The sequence below is a fragment of the Lycorma delicatula genome, chromosome 4, assembly GCF_047948215.1.
Source record: "Lycorma delicatula isolate Av1 chromosome 4, ASM4794821v1, whole genome shotgun sequence".
In the NCBI taxonomy this organism is placed as follows: Eukaryota; Metazoa; Arthropoda; class Insecta; order Hemiptera; family Fulgoridae; genus Lycorma; species Lycorma delicatula.
In genome coordinates, this window is record NC_134458.1 from 11,898,369 (window position 1) to 11,921,867 (window position 23,499).

Consider the following 23,499-nt stretch of genomic DNA (forward strand, 5'->3'; position numbering starts at 1 on the left):
TCACTTGACATCTAATACGGAAAGAATAATGAACACCAATGACACCAGCACTCAAATAGAATACATAAAAATATTTCATGTCTAAAAAATATCAAAGCAGTACACCAGAGAATAAAGAAAACATGTATATGTATGAATATGTGCTGTGCAGAATTTAACTATAAACTAATGAAGTGAGGAGTTGCCTCTCCATACATCCACAACCAAGGTAATTAAAACATTTTGATAGAAATTAATTTTTATATTTCAGATGTTATACAGTACTTCAAAGAGTTGTATCTTATTAAAGAAACTGAAAACATGATGTGAGGTTTAATGTGAACTTAAAAACAAACATCAGAATTTCTTAAGGTAAAATAAATTTTACATTAACTTCAATGTAGGGTCCAATTTTGTTAATAAACTGTGACCTAGCTTAACAAAGGGTAATATTATATGTAAGTGATATATAAATCATTAATTCAGAAAAGTTACATTCTCAAGTAAGATTTACACTTGGCTCATGATTATTAAATAGAAACTGTCTGATATTAAAGACAAAAGACACGTTTTACTGAATTTCAAAATAAATGTAATAAACAAGATATTTAATTATATATGTTGACAACATACTAAATAAAAATGTTAGCTGCTAATTTCTATAGGTTACCTCACAAAAATATTTATCATGTAACAAACATGTCAAAATTATACTGTAAATAAATTATCTGGTATATACTCGTTGTTGAAATCAGGGCCGGACTTTCCTAAAGGCTAATCAGGCTCCAGTCTAGGGCCTCAAGATGAAGAGGGGCCTACATTCTAGTTGTTTGAAATGAATAATTAAGTTTTACGCTCAAAAATATGTACTATTGAACATTCGAACTGACTTATTGCATTGTTATTTTAGTAGCACACTTTAAACATTTCTCAGAAAAAGTAGGTACAAGACTCGATGCCGACAAGAGCTGTTTAGTTTCGTACAACCCAGCAATGTTATAACCTGCCCTCCGAAACCTGAAAAAATGTTGAACCTTTATAATAAATCTTTACCAATATGAAAGACGTGTTAATGGAAAAGAATTTTATTTTTCAGTTATGCATTCACGATCATTTCATTCTCGGCTTTTGAGATTTCGAGTTCAGTAGTTCGATACTTTCGTGATATTTGTGAACTGTTTGTAGTGTTTATAGAGTATTGAAAACTATTTTTTTGTGACAAAATCCTTCATTTCGAGAAATTCTAGGTAAGTTCTTTACGAATTTTTTAATTTGCATATTTTAAAATGTTATACTATGTGCTTTGTTTTATATTTTCATGATTAAATATACATAATTGATTATTCCAAATTGCTATTTTTTCTACGAGAAAAATAATAATTCGATAAAATCTTGATTGAAAAATGAAAATTTGGTTTCATTATTGAATTAAAGACATTACGGAAATATTTTTTAAATTGATTAGTATTTGAAATTCAGAAATTGACATTTATTTTAAACAATGACCATTAAAAGTGACGCGCTATTCACGGAAATGAATTGTTTTACTTCAATTTATTATACGAAAATGATTTGTTTATTGAAGTATATTTGAAAAAGTCGTATTCGCTGTATTTGTAGTACTAAGCAGTTTTAATGTTTATGTATTTTTTTCTAATACAAACAATTAACATTTTACGTGTTTGACGTTTGTTAAGTTTTCTAATACTTTTGAACACCGATTTTTATAATAATGATACAAATACAGAATGATACATTAAACCGATCGGATATGAAATATAATTAAAAAGCTGGTTATCACACCGAAAATAATATTTACTTTATATTGAAATGTACAATAGTTTTTTTTCGATATTATCATTAAAAAATCATTTCGTCCAAATGTTGTGAACTGTTACGTTTATAATAGCAAAATTAAGCGAGTCCTGAAATAATTCACGAGTCTACATCACGGTATATTCTGCTACCGCTGCAATTTCTTACCGAATATTATGTTTTATTTAGCTCATCAGTACATTCAAATATAATTACTGGTTCTTGAAAAATATTCGTTTTACTAGTACAGTATGATTTTCAAAAAAAAAAAAAATGATAAGTTTGAAAGCATAAACAAATTATAAAACAGCGAAGAAAAACATGTACGTTTTCCATATTTTTTTATTTCCCAAACATTTATTTAAAATAATAATTCAAATATTTAATTTTAGATTCTAATCGAAGAATGAGTATAAGATTTGAAAGTGGCGCTTGCCACATAATTTAATATGATGTTTTCTTTTTTGTGAATTGAATATTGTTTGAATTAAGTTTGATTTGGCTTAGTTTAAGTATGAATTAAATTTGGTTTAATGTAGTGTATAAATTTAATTTAATTTAATAGAAAATATAATTTTAATTGCGTACTTTCTTTTTGTAGTCAAATGATTTTTATTATTTGAATTTTGTTTCTTTGCAAATGTTGTGTTTGATTAGATGTTGTTACAATTGCTAGATTTGGCACTGAGAATAAATAAATAAATGCTCTCAGATTTTTTTATTTATTATCCTTACCACATTTTTTATAAAGGTTGATATTTGTAAAGGTTGATATTTATATATTTGTAAAGGTTGATATATATATTATTATATATATAGATTATATTTGTAAAGGTTGATATTTTATAAAGGTTGATATTTATAAAGGTTGAAATTTATAAATTTATCATGGATCCAGTAATAATTATATTATAAATTATACTAATCACAACATATTGACATAAATCATAGTATTGATGTATTTTATTATTATCTGTCATGTGATCTTCATCTAAATCCGACCCTACTTGCAATGATTTTTTTTTGACTCGAGGGTTGTTTTACTCATTGATTTTCTCCACAAACTGTGAATGCGGTTTATCATTACCAGCTGCTACAGTTAACAAAAGAGGGGGTATACCCATCAGAGGTGTCATCCTTCTCCATGACAATGCCAGGTCACACACCACAATTTTGATACGGGATAAATTGGAGAAACTGCACTGGGAAACCCTCAACCACCCTTCCTACAGTCTAGATTTGTTCCCCTCTGTGACTATTTATTATTTATGCCCCTGAAAGAATTGCTTGGCGGGGAATGATTTGAAAACATTGAAGATGTTGAGGATGTGTGCGCAATTGGTTGATGACTTGTCCTCATTTTTTTTATCAACAAAGAATATTCAAGCTTCCAAATCATTGGCAAAAGTGTGTAGATTGTGTAGAAGACTGTATAGAAAAATTATGAAGGTATGAATTGTGTTTATTATTAATCAATAAATATATTAAAAAAATGACCATTTATTTCACTTTAATATGTTTCACCCATGAATTCATTCACCCTCATATATATTTAAATTCTATTAAATAAACCAGCTAGCACATAGTATCGAGAAAAGACATATCTTACCTTAATTTTTAATGAAAGTAGTTAAACATGACTAAAATAATTCCCTTATAAAAAAAAAATAAATAAATAAAAATAAAAATACTAAAATAATGAAAATTGCATATTAATTTAAACGAGTGTTGCTATCTGTTGCAGTTTTTATAAGACTGTCTCCTTCAAACACTGTCTGATGGTTTAATAATAAAACAAGGAAAAGTTAAATAATGAAATAAACATCATAAAACATATAACGGTTGAAAATGAAATGATACTACTTTAATTAATAATATTTACAAAAAAACAACTAACAAAACACAATAACAAAATAACTACCTTACAACCAATATATAATAAGACAAAAAAGAGTGAAAAATTTTACATAGTGTGTCTATACACTAATAATATCATTGAAAACATTACCAAAAATTACAATAAAGAAATATTTAAACCGACAAAAACCTAATACAACGTAAAATAATAAAATACATAATAAAATATTTAAAAAATAAAAATAATATAATAAACATCTGTCTGGAATTTATAAAAGTAAATGTAATGATTGTGATGGTATTTATACAGGAAAAAACAAATAGATCCTTTAAAACTAGATTTCTTGAACATTATAGAAATTATAAAAAAAAATAATAAATTAGGTTTATCTAATATAGCAGATCTAATAAACAATAAACATTTTATTTTTGATATTAACACAAATTTAAAAATATTAAAAATCAATAATGATGACATAAAATTAAATATATTAGAAAAATATTATACATATATATATTATATATATAAGATTTCAATTTAATGAAAACTGTCTGAGGAAGATGGTGTTGAGGGAGACAGTCTTAAAAAAACTGCAACAGATAGTGGCATTCATCTAAATTAATATGCAATTTTCATTATTTTAGACATTTTTTTACGCTATAGCAAACTTATTTCAATCATGACTGAGAATGAGGGATCCCATGAAAGTACTTTCATGAAAAATTAAGGTAAGAAATGTCTTATCTCAATATTCTGTGCTAGGTGGTTTATTTAATAAATTTAAATATAATTTAACAGTACAGAGCAATAATATGAATCTTAAAAAGATTAATTTCAGTAAAGTAATATATATACACATAAATGCGCACACACACACATACACACACACACACACACACACACACATATATATATATATATATATATATATATATATATATATATATATATTAGATTAATAGCCTAATTAGACAAATATTATGTTCATTTATAAACATGCTATTATTTTACTAAGCAAATGAACATGAGATAATCAATAAATGATTAAAAGAAGATAAGTTTATCTGTTACAAAAACATTAAGGACTAAAAATACTCTGCCACTGAAATGAACAATTTATGTGGAAGAAAACAGCTTTGCGGTTGATTAGGTTGAGGTTAACAACAGAACTTGTCATGCTTAACAATTTTATATAATGAATGTTCACATAGGATGTATTTAAAAAAAGCCTGCATTTTAGTGCAATTCATTTACTTTATAATTAGTTACTAGCTAGGGTTAAATTCACCTTTTGAAACTGGTTATTTTAGGTCAATCAGGTGTTTTTTAAATAATGTAAATTACTCCTGCATAAAGGATGGTACATTAAAATGGTGAAGCTGGTACAGCGTCCTAGTATCTTTCATAGGAAGTTTGTGTATATAATGGGTGATCATTTGAAAAGTTACTACATTTATTATTCAACTTGTTGTATCAGCCATGAACACCATTCTTGGAAGAACCTTATAAAATTATTTTTAAAGGAGTGGAACCCACCCTCTCCGCTACATCTACCCCAACTCAAAATTCTTAAATGGCAATGGTAACATTTAAATACATTAATTGACAACCCAGAAAAATAATTTTGATGAAAAGAAAATTAAAATCTGCCTAATCCTTCGCTCGGTAGGTGCAAAACACGATTTCAGTTAGTACTTTTTTAAATTTCAGTCCAACGAAAATAACTATAAAATTACATGATATTACTTCTTAAACCATTTGAAATAATTATAATCTGTGGATTAAAACTGTGAAAATTATTTTTTAAATTACCAACACAAAATTTTGCCCTTAAATGTTTTCTAAATTTTCAAGGGTAGAAAACTTATTTTTGTAAATGAGATAATGTAACTTGTGACACCTCATTGGAAGGCCATCTGAATGATGAATAATTTTGTACAAATAGGTTCACTGGTATTGAAATTATGATTAAAAATGTGATTTTTTTTTTAGGTTATGGTGGGATACAGTGTTACTGACCCAAAGCATTAGGTTTGAAATCGTCCATTTTTGTTAAAAATGTTGGTTTTAGGTTGTTCCAGCATTGAAAAATCGTACCAGTAAACACAGCATTATAACAAACATACAAAACCCAATAATACGGTACCTACTTTGCTGGCAATATGTTGAAAAATTGATTACCTTGTTATAACAGGTTATAATTTTCTGCCAATTACTGAGATCTTAGTTTCTATGGTAAATTTTTGTAAATTGTTTTCTTTCATATTGTATGTAATTAGTGGCAAAAGGTATTTATTTCATTATCATGTTTTATTTAAATTGTTGTGTTCTTTAGTTAAAATTGGCATTTGGTTTGTTACGTTCTACCATCTGGCCTTTCATTTTTTGTTTTTGGTAGATTTGTCTCTTGCTAAAATGACTTACAATCTGGAATAAAGGACTGAACTAATTTTTACATATGGAGAACAAAATAAATGTGCTAGAAGAACTGCCCAAGCATTTAATGAACGGCATCCAAATAAAAATGTTTCACATTTTTATATTGTAAAAAAATTACAAGAAACGGTATCTGTCATGAATAAGAAATGTGCAGGACAAAAGGTTTTAGACAAATTCACTTTGGTTGAAATCTTGGGAAATGTAGAAGCAAATCCTCAGAGCTCAATTCATAAAATATCCCATGAAACTGGGGTTTCTTATGATTCTGTTTCCACTATATTAAAATTGAATACATTTTTTCCATATAAAATTCAACTGCATCAAGAACTGAATGAGGATGATGCTGACAGAAGGATTGAATTCTGTGAAGAATTCAATTAATAGATGCGAATCCAATGTTTACAAAAAATATCTATTTTTCTGACGAATTCACATTCTTTCTAAATGGCTTTATTAATAAACATAACTGCCAATACTTTAATAAAAGTAAAATGTGAATTTCAACAAAGACTTTGTAATTGTTTACAGGAAAATGGGAATCATTTTGATCAAATGATTTAAAAACTGATACTTTTATTTTATTGAGACAAAAAAATGTGTTTCATTTATTACTTCTTAAGGACTCTTATTGTTAAAAACCTCAATAACAAAATTAACTAATGGATTATTTAATATTTATTTTTTGATTAACAATTATTCATTTATGAATTAGTTTTTATTTAATCATCAAGTTTATCTGGTAATATATTTTTTCAATATGTTACCAGCAAAGTAGGTAACTTATTATTGGTTTTTCATATGTTTAACTGATGTTATAATGGTGTGTTTACTGGTATGTTTTTTTAATGCTGGAGAAATCTAAAGGCCATATTTTTAACATGAAAGGACGATTTCAGACCTAATGTTTTGGGTCAGTACAACTGTATCCCAACATAACCTAAAAAAAAACACATTTTTAATCATAACTTCAGTATCAGCGAACCAATTTTTATTTAATTTGTACCAAATTACTTGTTATTCAAAGGGCCTTCTAATGATGTGATACAAGCTATGTCATTTCATTAAAAAAAAAAATTAGTTTTCAGCCCTTGAAAATTTAGAAAACATTTAGGGTGAAATTTTGTGTTGGTAATTTAAAAAATATTTTTCAGTTTTAATTCAGAGATTATGATTATTTAAAATGGTTTAATAAATAATATCACATAATTTTATAGTAATTTTTGTTGAACTGAAATTAAAAAAAAATCCCTTTCAGCACACCGGTAGGTGGAGGAAGATTTCACTGGTGCTAAGTAGGGGGATAAAAAAGACTTCCACCTTAAAGTTAAGAAAAATTTTTAATTTACTCAATATGACAATGGTTGCATTTGAAAAAGGTTTCACATGTTTAGCATACAGCAAGCCCCATCTTCTTACAATTCCAGCAACATTTCGATCATCCCTTGCCGTAAGGTTTGGTCACAACAAAAATTGTCATAAACAAAAGTTTTAGGTAATGTTTAGAGGGCTAACAACCACTTTAAATCAATTCGATACTGTGCCTATTAAGGGAGGTATGATTTGTCTTTGAAATCCCATTTTTCCCACCCCCTGGGCCAATGGTTGGTGTTATCAAAACACTTTACTTACATAAGTTTTAGATCCTTATCCAAAGAATAGCAGGAACTTTAAATGAATTCGATATTTTACTTAATAAGAAAGTTATAGCAATATTTTGTTTTTTCGAAAAAGCCTCTCCATTTCCACCCCCATGGTTTGATTTTGCCCATTAACGAACTTGACTGAGATTTTGGATCGTTATATTTTATTTATCAGTTTCAAAGTGATTGGTACAAAATTATGGCAGTTATTGTGTCCACACGAAAGTGAAATATATATATATAAACTTTTGAACTGATGGTGGTTTTGGGGTCTGGGTAATGTGAAATGTGAAGATATGTCGAAATTTTCCAGAAGTCGAATCATGGTATCCATTACAGTAGGTAGCTTTCTTATGAAATCTACCTAAAAAGTACTACCCAAAATGGCACCTACTGAGCGAAGGGATGGGCAGATTTTATCTTCTTTTTACCAAAATTCATTATTTTTTTTCGGGTTGTCAGTTAATGTAATTAAATGTTATCATTGCCATTTAAGAATTTTGAGAGTTGGGGTAGATGTAGTGGAGAGGGTGAGTTCCACCAATTTGAAAATAATTTTAAAAAGGTTCCCCCTGAGAATGATGTACATGCCTGCAAATAAAAATACGATGGCACTGATAGTTGTTGACTAATGAATGTGGTAACTTTTCAAATAATCACCTGGCATACACACACACGCACATATATATATATATATATATATCTTATATAATTTGAATAATTTCGAACGTTTGTCTTTGTTGGCAACAGTAATATGCGAGGAGCAACTGACTGATCTCTTTCAAATTTGCAGGATACATTCGTGTTATCCCAGGGAAGGTTTTAAGCCACAGATCGAGACCCTAGCCCCCTTGGGGGCGAAGTTCTAAATTAAAGATATTCATTAAAGAAAAAATTAATTAATCCTTTTGCTTCATTATTATATTTTTGTTATCATGGCAACAGAAATAGATTGTGAATGTACCTCATTAAAGGTCTGTGTACTTTAGTTACCATAATTACTACTATTCTGTCTTTTGTAATTTAGTTTCTTCTTCTAGTTTCTATGAGAGGTTATCTCTAAAAAAATTTATTCTGAAAACTTTATAAATATTTTTTATTTCTCTTAAACTACATACATATACTACTTCTTTATATAATCGCCACATGAATTAAGACATTTATCATAGTGCTACACCAACTTCAATGTACCCTCGTTGTATTCTTCTGCCACCAGTCCATTTAGCCACTGAGACTAACAGCATTTTTAAGTTCATCGTCACCTGTGAATTGCTTACCACATTCTTTCAATTCTTCTTCTTTGAATTCTTTCAATTTCCCAAACAAATGGTAATCAGAAGGAGCTAAGTCCAGACTATATGGTGGATGATCATAAATTTCCCATCCTAATGTTCTCAGTAAATGACATGCTGGACCCGCATTATTGTGTAGCAGGATGATGCCATTGGTCAGCTGCCCACGTTGCCGATTTTGAATGGCGTGCCGTAACTTACATAGTTTTGCAGTAGGCTTCTGCATTTATAGTTGTTCCACGTGACATGAAATCAATCAGCAGTATGCCAAACCAAACCCAAAATACTGTGGCCATCTGTTTACATCCAAATGGCTGTGGCTCGACCTTTGTCGGTCTAGTTGGTGATTGAGGATGATGCCATTTTCTTGACTGCCATTTTCTCTCTGGCATGTAATACAAAATCCATGTTTCATCGCCGGTAACTATTGAATTAAGGAAATCATCACTTTTTCTTTGTAGCGCATCAAAACTTTTAAAGCAGATCCCATTTGGATTTTTTTGTGACGTTCCATTAAGATGTGTGACAACCAACAGGCACAAATCTTTCTGAAGCCTAAATGATCATGAACAATGCAACAGTTAACAACTCTTGAAATATCAGGAAAAAGAAAGGCCAGGTCAGAAATTGTGAGCGATGATCTTTTCTGATTTCATCATCGATGTGTTTCAACAACTCCTTGGTGATTATCAAGGGCCTCCTCGAATGTTCTTCATCATGCACATTAATTTTGTTATTTCTAAAGCTTTCCCACCATTTTTGGATGTTTCTTTCATTCATTACATTATCACCGTACACAGCAACCAACTGCGTAAGAATTTCAGCCGGGTTAACATTTTGATGGTTTAAAAAATGTATGACTCCATGTATTTCACAGTTGGCGGCAACATCGATTTTTGTTATTACAAAAATCGAAAATGTTATTACATTGAAATGTAAAAATGCTATTACATTATGTAATAATTCACACATAATCAAAGATATTACAACATGACAAATTACAGACAACAATGCAGTGTGTACATTACTAGTGTGGCCATGAACAACACAGGTTCGTCAACCTTACGGGGAGAAATTTCCCAGCAGTCTTTACTTTAGAGATACCCCTTGTATAAAGCCTGAATACTTTAATTATTATTTATCAGTATTATTCTCACAACCATGAATGAAACGAACAATTTGGGGGTCCAGGGAGCAGAGCCCTCTAGCTAGATAGGAAGGGCAAGCAAAGTGAGCAATGTGGCCTGGGCTCAGCCCCAGGACTTGCCTGGGTTGACCTGGGTCCAGGGGGTGTGGAGCCTCAACTGGCTAGTATATGTATAAAAGAAACTGTTCCATATTTAAAATCTTGAGCAAAACTAAGCTGCCTGAAATCCTTGTGAGAGAAATTAAGGCAATGTTAACAACTAAAATAATTTCAAACAGCCCATCACACTGTAGCTGAATAATCAAAAAAAGAAAAAACTAAATGTACAAAAAAGAATACTGGGGTTTTAAAGCTATTTATTATCTCTTAACTTTCACTTAAAGTAATGTATTACAAATGAAATGAAAGAGTAACTCCTACATTTTTCCCTACAAGCGTTCAATGTGAGCACCTTTTGTCACACAGCACACATCCAACTGACAGAGAGTTCATCTCATACTTTAACCAGCATGTATGGATTAATGGAAGTGACAGCTACTTCAATCCTGTACCTCAAATTGGGTAGATCAGTAGGTAGCTGAGGCATATACACAAGATTCTTTAAATCACCCTAAAAAAAATCACATGGGGCTCATATGAGATGACCCCGGAGGCCATTTTAAACAAGCTCTGTCATCAGGCCCACACCAACCAATCTGCACACACAGTGTAATTGGTAATCTTCAAAGCCTGTAATAGATGTAATACATGAACACATCTGAGAGCATTTAATTAAAACATTCCACATTGTCATCACTAGTTCATGAGTGGTCTTCCTAACAAATTTTTTAGGACTATGCATAAAAAACTCCTTGACACATTTAACAATTTCTTAAGACACCCTTGTTCATTCTGTACTCTCCCCTTGGCGGTTTATGGGGGTGAATGTCACGCGGGACTCTGCATGGAGCTGAGTGGGAGTAAGCGTTCATTTGCCTCTCCCTGGTAGACCAGACTGGAGTCCGTAATTAACTTAATTTAAATTAATTAACTCAAGTCAGGGTTTCTTAAAGTGATAGCTGAGTTCACTAAGGGAACTAGGTCTAAATTTCGTTGTTGCGATCAACACTTTTGGTGGGAAGTTGTTGTTTATTTGCCTCGAATTACAAGACATTCACAAAATTGGCTCATTAATAAGTACAACTAGGTACGGGGTTCGCGTGTAGGCTCTTAGCTTAGTTCTTGAGTGCTATGTGGTAGTGTTAGGTGTCTGATGTCTTCTTTGGAAGGCAAACTTTTACTGGGGCAGAATTACTGATGTAGATGTCCCTCGGGACATCTCACGAGGCCGGACTGAACACTGTGGAATGTGATTAGTTAGAGGGCAAGAAGATGACCTTCATTAAAGCCACAACTGGCAAGGAACAGAGGGGGTGGTGTAGTGACCAGACACGTTACGAGGCAGGATCTTCTCCCCTCAGGGGGGAATCGAGATGTACTCTTCCCTTTTTTTGTCTGGACGAGGCCGGTATGGCTACCGGAACGTCACTAGGTGGGTGTCTTCCCTTACAGGGTTGGGATGTACTCTTCCCTTTACACAAACATCAGAAGTGCCATTGATGTGTAATTGTTACTCAGAGGATCACAATTCAATTTTTTATGGAACGCATGTTGAACTGTAACAACAGATTAAATTTAGGAAACTGCAAAACATAGAAGGCTTTCTGTTCAGGAGTCGCCATTTTCGCTAATGATGCTGTCAAGCAGTAAGATATGGAATCAATCTACCACCATGCACACAACTAAAATTATGCTTTTTATTCTTTAATTCTAGCCCTAAATGAACACTACATAGCTCACCCAAGAGATATAACAAATTAAAATCTCAATATTCTTTTTTGTATATCTGATACAAAAACATCAGTATATAGAAAAATAATGTAAATATTACAATTTATTTAAACAGTCACATTTGTAAAATAGTTTAACTTGCAAAGGTGACAGCTTAACAATTAAGTTATTATACATTTAATTCTTCAATGTTGTTTGTATTTTGGGCCTCCAAAAAATCAGTTTTTTGAGAACACAAGAGAACTCAGTAAATCCAAAGTAAAATAACAAGAATAATCAAAAATTATTTAGAAGAAAAATGGAACTTCTAATACAAAGTTTCAGAACTAAAAACACAAAATATATGATTAGGACCATATCATTAAACCAAACATAATACAGTAAAAATTTTAATCCATTAAAATATCTAAATCTAAAACAATATTATTTAATTTAATATAACTTAAAATACAATCAAACCACCAAATGCAAGAAAATAAATATCACAAGAATACATACTGCACATACTATTGAGAGAACTAATATGGGTAGTCTATATAATCACTAACAATTACTACAATAGATTATGAAGTCAATTCTTAGCAGAATAAAGTTTAGAATACAAGCTTTTATCCAATGAACTGACTAATTAATAAACAACTTTTTTAAGAAATTAGAAAAATATTGTATGTTTTTATACATATATACATATAGTTGTATTTTTATAATCTAAAACCAACTTGAACAACCCAAGTATAGAATTACAAAGTAAATGAAATGACACTTACCTTATCATTACTTTTTTTTTTTATTCCAAAAGCACTTTTGCAGGATCCTGCATCATCATTTGTATACCTATGTATAGCATATATTTACATAAAATTACATATTAAACATAAAAATTTGATTTTACTGAGTGATTGCATCAATCAGTAATGAAACATTGGCTGGCCAGGTTACATAGTATAAATTTTCTATTATTTTATTTTTAAATCTTTAATTATGACGTCATATATATATTTATATAAATGTAGTTATTTTATTTAATTGACTTCATATGTTTTTGTATATATGATTATAATTTTAATTAAAAAAAAAAAATTATGTTGAAATGTAATTTTATATAAATATATCTATACAACTGATGTTGCAGGATCCTGCGAAAAGTACTTTTGGAATTAAAAAAAAAAAGAAAAGAAAATTGAAAAAAAAGGTAAGTGTCATTTTATTTACTTTGTAATTCTGTACTTGGGTTGTTCAAGTTGGTTTTTGATTATAAAAATACAATATATTGGTACAGAGGAATATGGGTCTTATAAGTATTGACTTTAGAAAAATCATCAATATATGCAGTTTTATATATAGTGTTAATAGTTTATATATATAACATCCCCCATTGCATCTTTGCTTGTGTTATATGGTTACTTGCATTTCCCATCAGTCAATTTTTTTAATGTTTTTTAGGCCAGCAACTGGAGGCAGGTGCAGAAGTCGCGTTGCACATACAGTAACACTGGCAGTGGCTGTGTTGGTTGAGACGCCACGCTGTATACTGTCATACCCCTTAAAAGATAAGATTTAAAAAATACCAAAAATGGTTTTTAGATATTTATCTAAAAAGTATTTGCAAACCCAAATCTACTGAATCTTGTTTAGTATAGTCAGAAATGATGAAAAATTGGAATCATTCTTTACAATTTTTTTACCTTTCTTCACCCCTTTTAAGGTTGAATTTTGAAAAAAATTATTAATTAGTTTTTAAATTTTCATATGAAGATTACACACACCAAAAATCAAGTTAACATCTTCATTTCTTACCGAGAAATTAAAAAAAAGTAAATTTATTCTTACTCCATTTTGACCTCTTTAAACTTTGAATTTAAAAAAATCCTTCTAAGTGTGCACTTACACCATAAGAAGAATGTGTATACAAATTTTCAATAATATATCTTCAGTAGTTTTTGCTGGGCATTGATTATGAAATGCTGTTTTATATATATATATATATATATATATATATATATATATATATATATATATATATAACCATTATTTTAATACACTGATAGAATAAAATGAAATGATAAAATTTATTTTGCTTTAAAATAGTAAATAAAAACATACAGAATTTATTTATAGTAACTATATGAAATATGAAAAAAAATAACTGCACTAGGTAAATAATTTTAAAATGCAATTTTAATACTCCATTATAGATTAAAAATTAAATTTATATATACCTCATACAAAAGAAATAATCCTGTTACATATATCTTATATATGATTTACATTGTATAGTACAGAATAATTTAATTAATTTTTTTATTGTTATGAGGAATCTTTTCAGTTTTTGTGTGTGTATACTAATTTGCTTTAAATTTTTTTTAATGTTTAAAATTTTGAACAATAGTTATAATTTAATTATTATAGTCAAATTATCTGTTTAGGTATAATTCTCTATGTGGTAAAACTGACTGAGCTATGATTTTCCTCCTAATTCTGTATAAGTTACAATATAACCCAGTAATGCATTATGCACTTCCTTTAAAGATGAGATTATTACTATTATTTTCATCATTATCATATTCATTTTCATTATTATGAGTTTCTTTATCTATAACTTTAGAAACAATGTCATCAACAGCCAGTGGAGGAGGTTCATGATTAATAGCATTTCACCAATAACTTAATTATATTTCACAGATTATCTTTTTTAAATTCCAAAATTTCAGTTTCTTAGCATGCTTTATTTTTGCACGGTATCCTGCTTTTTAAAACAGTTTTAGTGGTAGATAGTTTCAAATCATTCCAAGCATTAAACACGTGAAATGTGTCAATATGATCTAATTTGATATTATATTGATCTTATTTAATATAAAATATTATTTGCTCTCATTTGCAGTTTCTTCTTCATCTCTGTTTTCTATTACTTGAACCAATTTTTTTCATGTCCCTTAAGTAACATGTTTTTTGATGAAGCAAAAGAGATTCTGTTTTAACATGACCTTTATGTCTGTATTTGACCTGCAGTTACAACAAAACATATTTTCTGATTTTTATAAAATTTTGCAGTATGGTTTCTTGCTAATTAAGCAGAAAAAAATATATGCAACAGTTTTTATAAATTTTTTCATTCCAAAATGACTTCCAGTTCAGCTTTGTGAATAATATTGACATAAACTTCACTCATGGACTGCTTGACAGTAAAAATTAGTACCAAGAGCACCCACTAGGTGGTGATCTTGTATAAATTAATAAATAATAAAATTATTATATATACTGTAGTTATACAAATTTGAAAAAGACAAAAAGTAGACTTAAAAGTAGAAAAAAACAAAACAAAAAAAACATGGGATCTAGTGGAAGAGATGAGCAGTGATGTCTGGTTTCCCTTGAAACAGTGCTAATGGCATTGTTAATACAGAAAGTTTATTTTTTTACCACTGGCTAAATCTTCCACAAATAGTTATAATCAGCAACTCAATTTTGTTTTTAATTTTAATTTTCACTTTCCTTAAACAGATCGATTTGTTAAATTTATTACAAAATTATGTACATGGTTCTCAAAACTACTAGTAATGTTTTCATTGAATTCTAATTTCCAAAAGTAAAGATCATTACTGCAACATGTGGACTGTTACTAAATTTATCTCAGTCCAGTAAAATAACCAATAGCTCATTATGTTCTAATTTTGTAACCCTTGAATTCCCAAAAATGTGATTTAACAAAAGAGAAATGTTTTCAATAATAAGAAAATTTCTCTGCTGTATTATAACAGTAAGTTGATATTTTCCAATACAATTCATTAAATCAATTGACTCAATTAACAAGTGATTCAAATAAATATAGTTTATAATTTTAAATATCTCATTATATTAATTTATTACAAAATATTCATCCTATATCATTATTTGCAGCAGAGGTCTTAACATTTTTGTAGCAAAGATCTAAATTTACCATTATTGAGAACAAAAGACCACAGTCTAATACACTAAAATCATTGATCAAATCAAATTTTACTAAAAAAAATTAGTAATCACATTTTACTAATCAAAATAATATTTTGATATAAAATTACTAAATTACAATCTACTTATCAATTGTTAGTTTTTATGAAGAATGATAATTATCAGTTAATGTTTTTTTATTTGAAAAATTTGACTAAAATGTAATAAAACTGAAGCATATTTATTAATATGAATAAACAGTTTGAAGGAAGTATATTTTAAAAATATTGCAAAATGAAAAAAAATTGTCCAGCAGAAATCTATTTTTATTTTAACATCAATGAAGCTGATAGTTTTCCGTCAAAATAGTTCTCAGTTGATGTCCAATGTAACTACTGAAGCTCAACTCATTGAAGAGCCCAGTAAAGAATTTTCCAGATCCTTTGACATAGTCATTCTTTAGAGATATTTATAGAATCAGGAAGGATCAGTTTTCCTAGTAAACACAATATGTCCAGGAATCTTCGGAAAACTATGATTCTTCTTTGAGAAGATTCAATATGCAGATTGTGCCAATAGTTCATATGGATAGTAGGCATTTACTCCTGAAATATGAAGTGCTCCAAACTTAAAAAACATAATTTTTAGGATATTCTCTTTTTCAGGCAGTGGTTATGATTTGATATGTCAGATTCTGCATCTTACTATCAACACAATACTGGTCTAACAGAACCTGCATATAGGAGCAAAAAAGCCTTTAAAATGGAGATGTATAAGCTTGATGGAGTCCAATACTAGTGTTATTTATTGCTGAAATTTCATTTAATTCTAACAATTTTTTTATGGTAACTTGATTTTACATACTTTATTTAAAAAGATTCTTATACTCTAAACTGTAGTTGTTGCTTGGGTTTTTATCACGTAGTCCTCAAATGGAAACTTTTTAATTGAGAATACTGCTCCTTTCACTGAAGACTGATAATAAATGTTATTTGAAATTGCACAGCAGTTTCAAAATCAAAGTCAAATATAAAGACCTCTCATCAATAACTCTAAAATGACAGCTGATATGGGAACTTGTTTTAAACCATAAACAATTATTATTTTTTTCAATGAATATTTAAACAGTCTACAAAAATGTACCATTTAAGATTACACAAAAGGACTATTAAAATTTTATCAAAATCTCGATGAAAATTTCTGAGAAATCCAATTTTGAAATTTTGCGAAACAGTGGTCATGTTAATCATTTGCTATGCAAGTGCAAATTTGGCTTACACTTGCTTATTGGGTAACTTATAGGCCAGATTTTGTCTACAGAAAGTCTGGAGACCCAAGGTTTAAAAGAGACTTCCTTGGAAGCTTCTGTGTACAAGTAAATGTTCTTGCTGTTTTGTTTACTATATTTGGTGATTTAATTGAATTTCATTTTATATTAAACTTGTACAATACACAAGAATAAAAATTATCAACAACTCACTAACTATCTATGTATGCTTATTACTAATTCAATGTTCCTAATTCAATAACAGGTGATCTTTGATCTCAGGTGACAAACATTTTCAAAAAATAATTTTTACTTTAATTTATTATTTTTTAAATAAATCTTAACGCTAGTAATCGGCAGTGCTAAAGAATTTACTGAGCTGTGTGTGGGTGTGTTATGTTCATATGTAAATATAAATGTGAAGTCACTTCAAAAATTCTGGAAATTCTGGCATCTTTACAAAAATAATCAAGACAAAAATTACTGTCTTACAAGTTAACAACATTCATGAAATAACAGTACAGCTATCATTGTGCTCTTGTTTCCACTCTAACAATAGTAAAAAAATATGTGTTTGTGTAACATATCTGAAATGAAACATTGTTGTAAAACAAAATAAACGGTGTGCAAATGTCAAATTTAGTGTTCTGCTTACAAAATCAAAAACATTAACACTGGTTGAAAAAAGCATATGATAAGCAGAATGCAAAGGCAATAATCAATCCTAAACAAAATTATGATAGACACTCATTCTTGAGAAGTTGTATCAGTGTAACTAATATTCACAGGGAGGTGCCAGTCTACTGAAAAAAAATATGAGTGTGATCAAAGAGATAAAATGAAATCTATTGATGAAGTAGCATCAGAGGATGGAATATCATTGGGAAATTGCCACAATATTTATTACGATAATTCAAAAATATGTTGTATTTGTCAACAAATTTTTCTTCGAATGTTTGTAAGCACACTGATCTGCATCGTTCAAGAAGTATGTAAAACAGTACAATGTAACATCTCTAAAAGATCTGCAATTCTCACTTGCATGACACCAGTTGATTTTTATTGCTTGAAATTAATTCTGAAAGAAGTGGTACATACTGTTGCTGATGACATCATCGCTGATGCGATGAAATATTTGGAGGTTGTTTTTGACAACAGGTAGCAGATATGTTTCCAAGATCTTTATGGATGTTGACAAATGTATGAAGTCGCTGAACAAAACTAATTTGAAGGAAATAATGTAAAATGTTCTAATCTACATAATTTTTGTAAAATTAAATATAAATGTATTTCTGTGAACTTTTTGAAGCTTTTTTCAGTGTTAGTGTAAAATGTGCATGTAGATATACATTCATACAAATTAGTATGTAAACTTGTGAAGAATTAAAAACTAACAATTACATTAATCAAAGCTCATCATTTCTAACTTGCATGTTTAAGTAACTTAAATTATTTAAGAATTTTATAAGTTATTTCTCAAGTTCTCATAACATGATACACTACTTAATCACTAATTGGAGTAAAGTTGATACATGAATTCAACTCTATTATAATAATATATTATTATTTATTATATTTTTACCTTTTACCACATATTAACAATTAACAAGAGGGATAATTAATTATTTGCAAGCCAATGCTACGAACATCATTTTTAACTAAATATTGAATGGTATTCTCTTATTAACAGTACTTATTAAAATACATTACAATTTTAACTGACATAATGTTACCATGAATCTTCTTTAATATCTGAAACAAAAAAATTATATTTTAGTTATAACATGAACACAATATATACTAATCTCCTTTAAACTGCTTATATTTATGCAATACAGAACTAGTATAGCTTCAATAAAAGTTTTGTCAAACAGAAAATTACAAATTTTTTGAAGATTTTTAATAATTATTATTACATCTACAATTTCAGTTTTTCTTACTTCAAATGTTGTTAGAAGGAAATTATTTAAACCCTCATTTAAGCTCTAGGAACAACTTCATTCAGAGAACAATGTTGTTGCTAACCTGAAACTGTCTGTATAGGGATGTGAGCTTTGGTCTAAAAAAAGGACTTCTAACCATGTAGTACCTAGAGTGCTGAATTGGTCTGGGGTTTTGTAAATAAGGAAGCAATATCAGAAAATAGAAAAATGATTACCGAGAAATTCAAATTCCTAAGAAGCTACTCTACTCGAACACGGGAGATCCTTCCTTGCAGCAAAATGGTTTTAGTAACCATAAAAACTATTAAAGGTGTTGAATTTTTGTAGCAAAGGCTATAACTGATATTTTCCAGAAATGGAAACTAAGTATAAGGATCATCATGACTACTATCATAAAACAGCAATCATTTTTCTTTTTAAAAAAAATTTGCGTCTTTTAAAAATTATGTGTACTTTAAAATAAAACTAAAAAAAATATTTTATTTATAAAACAAAGTAATGTAAAACAATAAAATAATAAAAGCTAATAAAATAACTAAGAGTATGATTAAGTTCCATTTACAAAAAGTAAATGTCAGCAAATTAAATGTTCACTTCAATAAATGATCATCATCAATAGTTCAAGTTAAATTAGTAAAATATAATATTAGTCAAAAAAGAAAAAGCTTCTCTTTAAAGAGTTATAGCTCTTACAAAAAATTTCATAGAAAAATTTATGTTTTCATCATATTGAACCTTTTATTTATTTTTCTTAATCTTGAGTTTCAATTTATTTAGAGAAAATGTGAACAAAGTATCATAAATTACATTTAAAAATACCTGCTTCTATTAATGTGATTTCAATTTTCCATAACGCCCCTTAACAAATGATATGTAGAAAGTTAGCATTTAAGTTTATTTATGAATAATTTTATCTATTGTATAAGTATTAAACAATATATATTGTATATATTAAAATTAAGTATAATCTAAAAAAAATAGATTTTTAATTTTAATTTTAGATTTCATAAAAAAATCTAACATTTTTTATTATCATCCAACAACAGAATTATTTCAGTCATGACTGAGGATGTGAGATCCTGTGAAAGTACTTACAAGAAAAATTAAGGTATCTTTTATCTCAATATTCTGTACTAGGTGATCTATTTAATAGAATTTAAACATAATTTAACAGTTTAGAGGAATATGATTCTTAAAAAGATTAATTTCAGTAAAATAATATATATATATATACATAAAAGTATTATATAATTTTTGTAAGTGTGAGAATAAATAGAGGGATAATGTTGTACAGTTGGGAGATCATCTGTGGTAATGGTGCAGTAATGAAAACAGAACTGTTTTGTATAACTCAGTACAATAGTTCAGCTTGCAAAAAAGGGTCTTATCATGCACCATTGCCTTTTTTTTAATAAATTCCCAAGTCGTTTGAAAAATCTTTCCCTCCAATTTATTTAAAATAAATTATAAGATTTTATTTTACAGAAACAATACTACTGTGTTGATGAAACTTTAAATAATACTACTTAAAAAAAAAAAAAAAAAAAAAAAAATACAATTTATCTACATCCCGTTTAATGTTACATAATGTGTTCAAAATAATTTTCAATATGGCTTCTGAATAATTGTGAACTATTTTTAGTCTTTTTATATTTATTGTATTTACCCACACATTATTTTACGCATTTATATTTAAATAATTAATATGCACTTTAATAACATCTATTCTTATCTTATAATTTTTTTTAATATTAACAATTAAATTTATATTGACGTGATCTATTGTATTATAATGTATCTTTATATTCTGCTCATAATAAAAATTTATTTATTTCATGCAGAGGGGAACATAGCACCAAAATCATTCTTCCTATATATGTTAAGAGCATTGGTGTTAAGATATTTATGTTAGGCTTATCACTAGACATCGACTAGATTGATGTCATAGAAAAAGCTTTCTATCTATGTATTTCTACTTTAAAATGATTAACACACTGATAAGTTAATTGTAACAGGGTTGTGTACTCATTATAAAATCTTTTAAAACTAAATAATTCTAGTCCTAAAACTAACAGACAAAATTAATATAAATTTAATATCAGCAATAGTAATAATGAGAAATATTGTAATAATAGCAGCCTATAAGGAATCAAAATTAATTCCTTTTATAATTTCAATATAAAAATTTTTCCTGCACTAATGAAGTTTCATTTGTACTTTATGAGATAAATTTCAAGAGATGTTACACACATTCTTTCGATTATAATCTACAAATAATTTTAATTTAGAGCAGTTGGAGCGAGACTCAGTATTCTGCAGACATCTATTCGTATATTTTGTATTCTCAAAATTTCAATCATTACTGATGGGAAATCATTAAATTAAACTTAAAAAGCAATCATTTCAATAAATTCAAAATACACATAAATTTAATCTTTCTTAAAACAAAATGATTTATAACAAGTAAGTCAGGAAATAAAAACTTTATCAATCTTAAAAATTCCTAAATGCATATCAAACATGCAATACATCAGGTAAATGTTACTGGGATAACAAGATGTATATAACAATGTCTGATGTATATAAAAATATTTTTTATCACTTATAACTGATAAAAATTCTAACTGAAGGACAGGTAGAAGGAAAAAATTGTGTAGGCAGGCCACGTTTGGAATATGTAAAATAAATTGTTAGGGATGTAGGATGTAGAGGGTATACTGAAATGAAACAACTAGCACTAGATAGGGAATCTTGGAGAGCTGCATCAAACCAGTCAAATGACTGACGACAAAAAAAAATAACTGATAAACATAATTTTTGTTTCCTAACATGCAATACATGATTTTAAGTTTTTCATGCTGAAAACTAATATGAACTCAGAATCTTTCTATCACCCACCATTTTTGAAAAATTTTTAAATTTTAATTAAAGGATTTTTTTCATTTTTCAATGTATAGTTAGCATTTTAAGCTCCTATATTGTATTTTGGCTCATTTTTTATTAAATTTGTTAACATAATTTGTAAGCTATAAATAAACAATACTAGACAAAGAATTAAATCATATCATAGTCATATATTATGACATATCTAATACTGAAGAGTGAGCCTTCATGGACAAAATTAATCATGTCTGTGCAGGTCAAAACATGTAGCTATGTTGTCTGTATTAAATACTGGATTTAGGAATGAATTAATTTTGTTCAGTCTTATTGCTGTCTTAGGTTTGTTAACAATGTAGTGTCATAATGCCTCAAAATTGTGTAAATGATGTGGATGCCTTTTGTTATGTATGTGATGAATTTACCGTAAAATCAAATAGAAAAAACATTACACCTTTAATAAAAAAGCATATCATATGTACTTTCAGTGTAAAATTGGCGATCAGGATAAGATGTGGGCTCCTCATATAGTATGTAATAATTGTTCTGTATATTTAAGAGTATGGCTGAAAGGTACACAGAAGGCTTTGCCATTTGATATACCTAAGGTTTGGCATGAACCAAAGGATCATGTAACCGATTATTACTTTTGTTTAACAAGTGTGCCTGGAATTTCTAAAACATCTAAACATACTGTAAAATATCCTTCACTGTAATCTGCAATCAGGCTTGTACCTCACAGTGAAATTATTCCAGTTTCTGAGACAGCTGTGAATGTATGTTTCAAAAACAGCGATGAAGAATCAGGTAGTACTGAAGAAGAGAACAATGATTTTGATTTTGAATTATCTTCCAATAAGCCACATTTTATATCTCAAGGTGAATTAAACGACTTGGTTAGGGATTTAAATTTAACAAAAAATCAAGCTGAACTGTTAGGGTCAAGACTGCAAGGTTGGAATTTACTTTTAAAAAAATACAAACATTTTGGGCTTTTGAAGCTGACAAAAAGAACTTTCTCAGTACTTTATTGATGAAAATAATTTGGTTGACACTTAGGACAAGCTCATAAATCTGAGGACAGGCGGCTTTTCATAGATTCATCCAAGTACAGTTTAAGAGTGGTTCTACTACACAACGGTAACAAATATCCTTTGATACCAACCGCTTATGGTATTAATTTGAAAGAGATATACGATGTGATGAAAGACGTTCTCAAAAAAATAAATTATAAAAAACATAGCTGGAACATATGTGTTGATTTGAAAGCTATAGCTATCTTGTTAGGCATGCAGTTAGGCTATACTAAGTACATGTGTTTACTCTGTGAATGGGACAGCCGAGCTAGGGATAAACATTATGTTACCAAAGAGTGGAAGAAATGAGACAACGTAACTCCAAATGGGAAAAATATTATTCAAGAGCCCTTAGTTGAACCCAAAAAATATTTTTACCCTCTCTCCATATCAAGCTAGGACTAAT

General features: G+C 28.6%; 1 protein-coding gene across 1 annotated transcript in view; it reads right to left on the minus strand.

Moving 5' to 3' along the window:
* Positions 1–18,776: 18,776 nt before the first annotated feature.
* LOC142323112 (adenosylhomocysteinase-like 1) overlaps positions 18,777–23,499 on the minus strand; it is a 209,411-nt gene continuing 204,688 nt past the window's right edge. Inside the window, exon 14 of the mRNA XM_075362309.1 lies at positions 18,777–18,946. Coding sequence (XP_075218424.1) covers positions 18,940–18,946 — 7 coding nt within the window. The 3' untranslated portion in view covers positions 18,777–18,939. The remainder of the gene's footprint in view (positions 18,947–23,499) is intronic.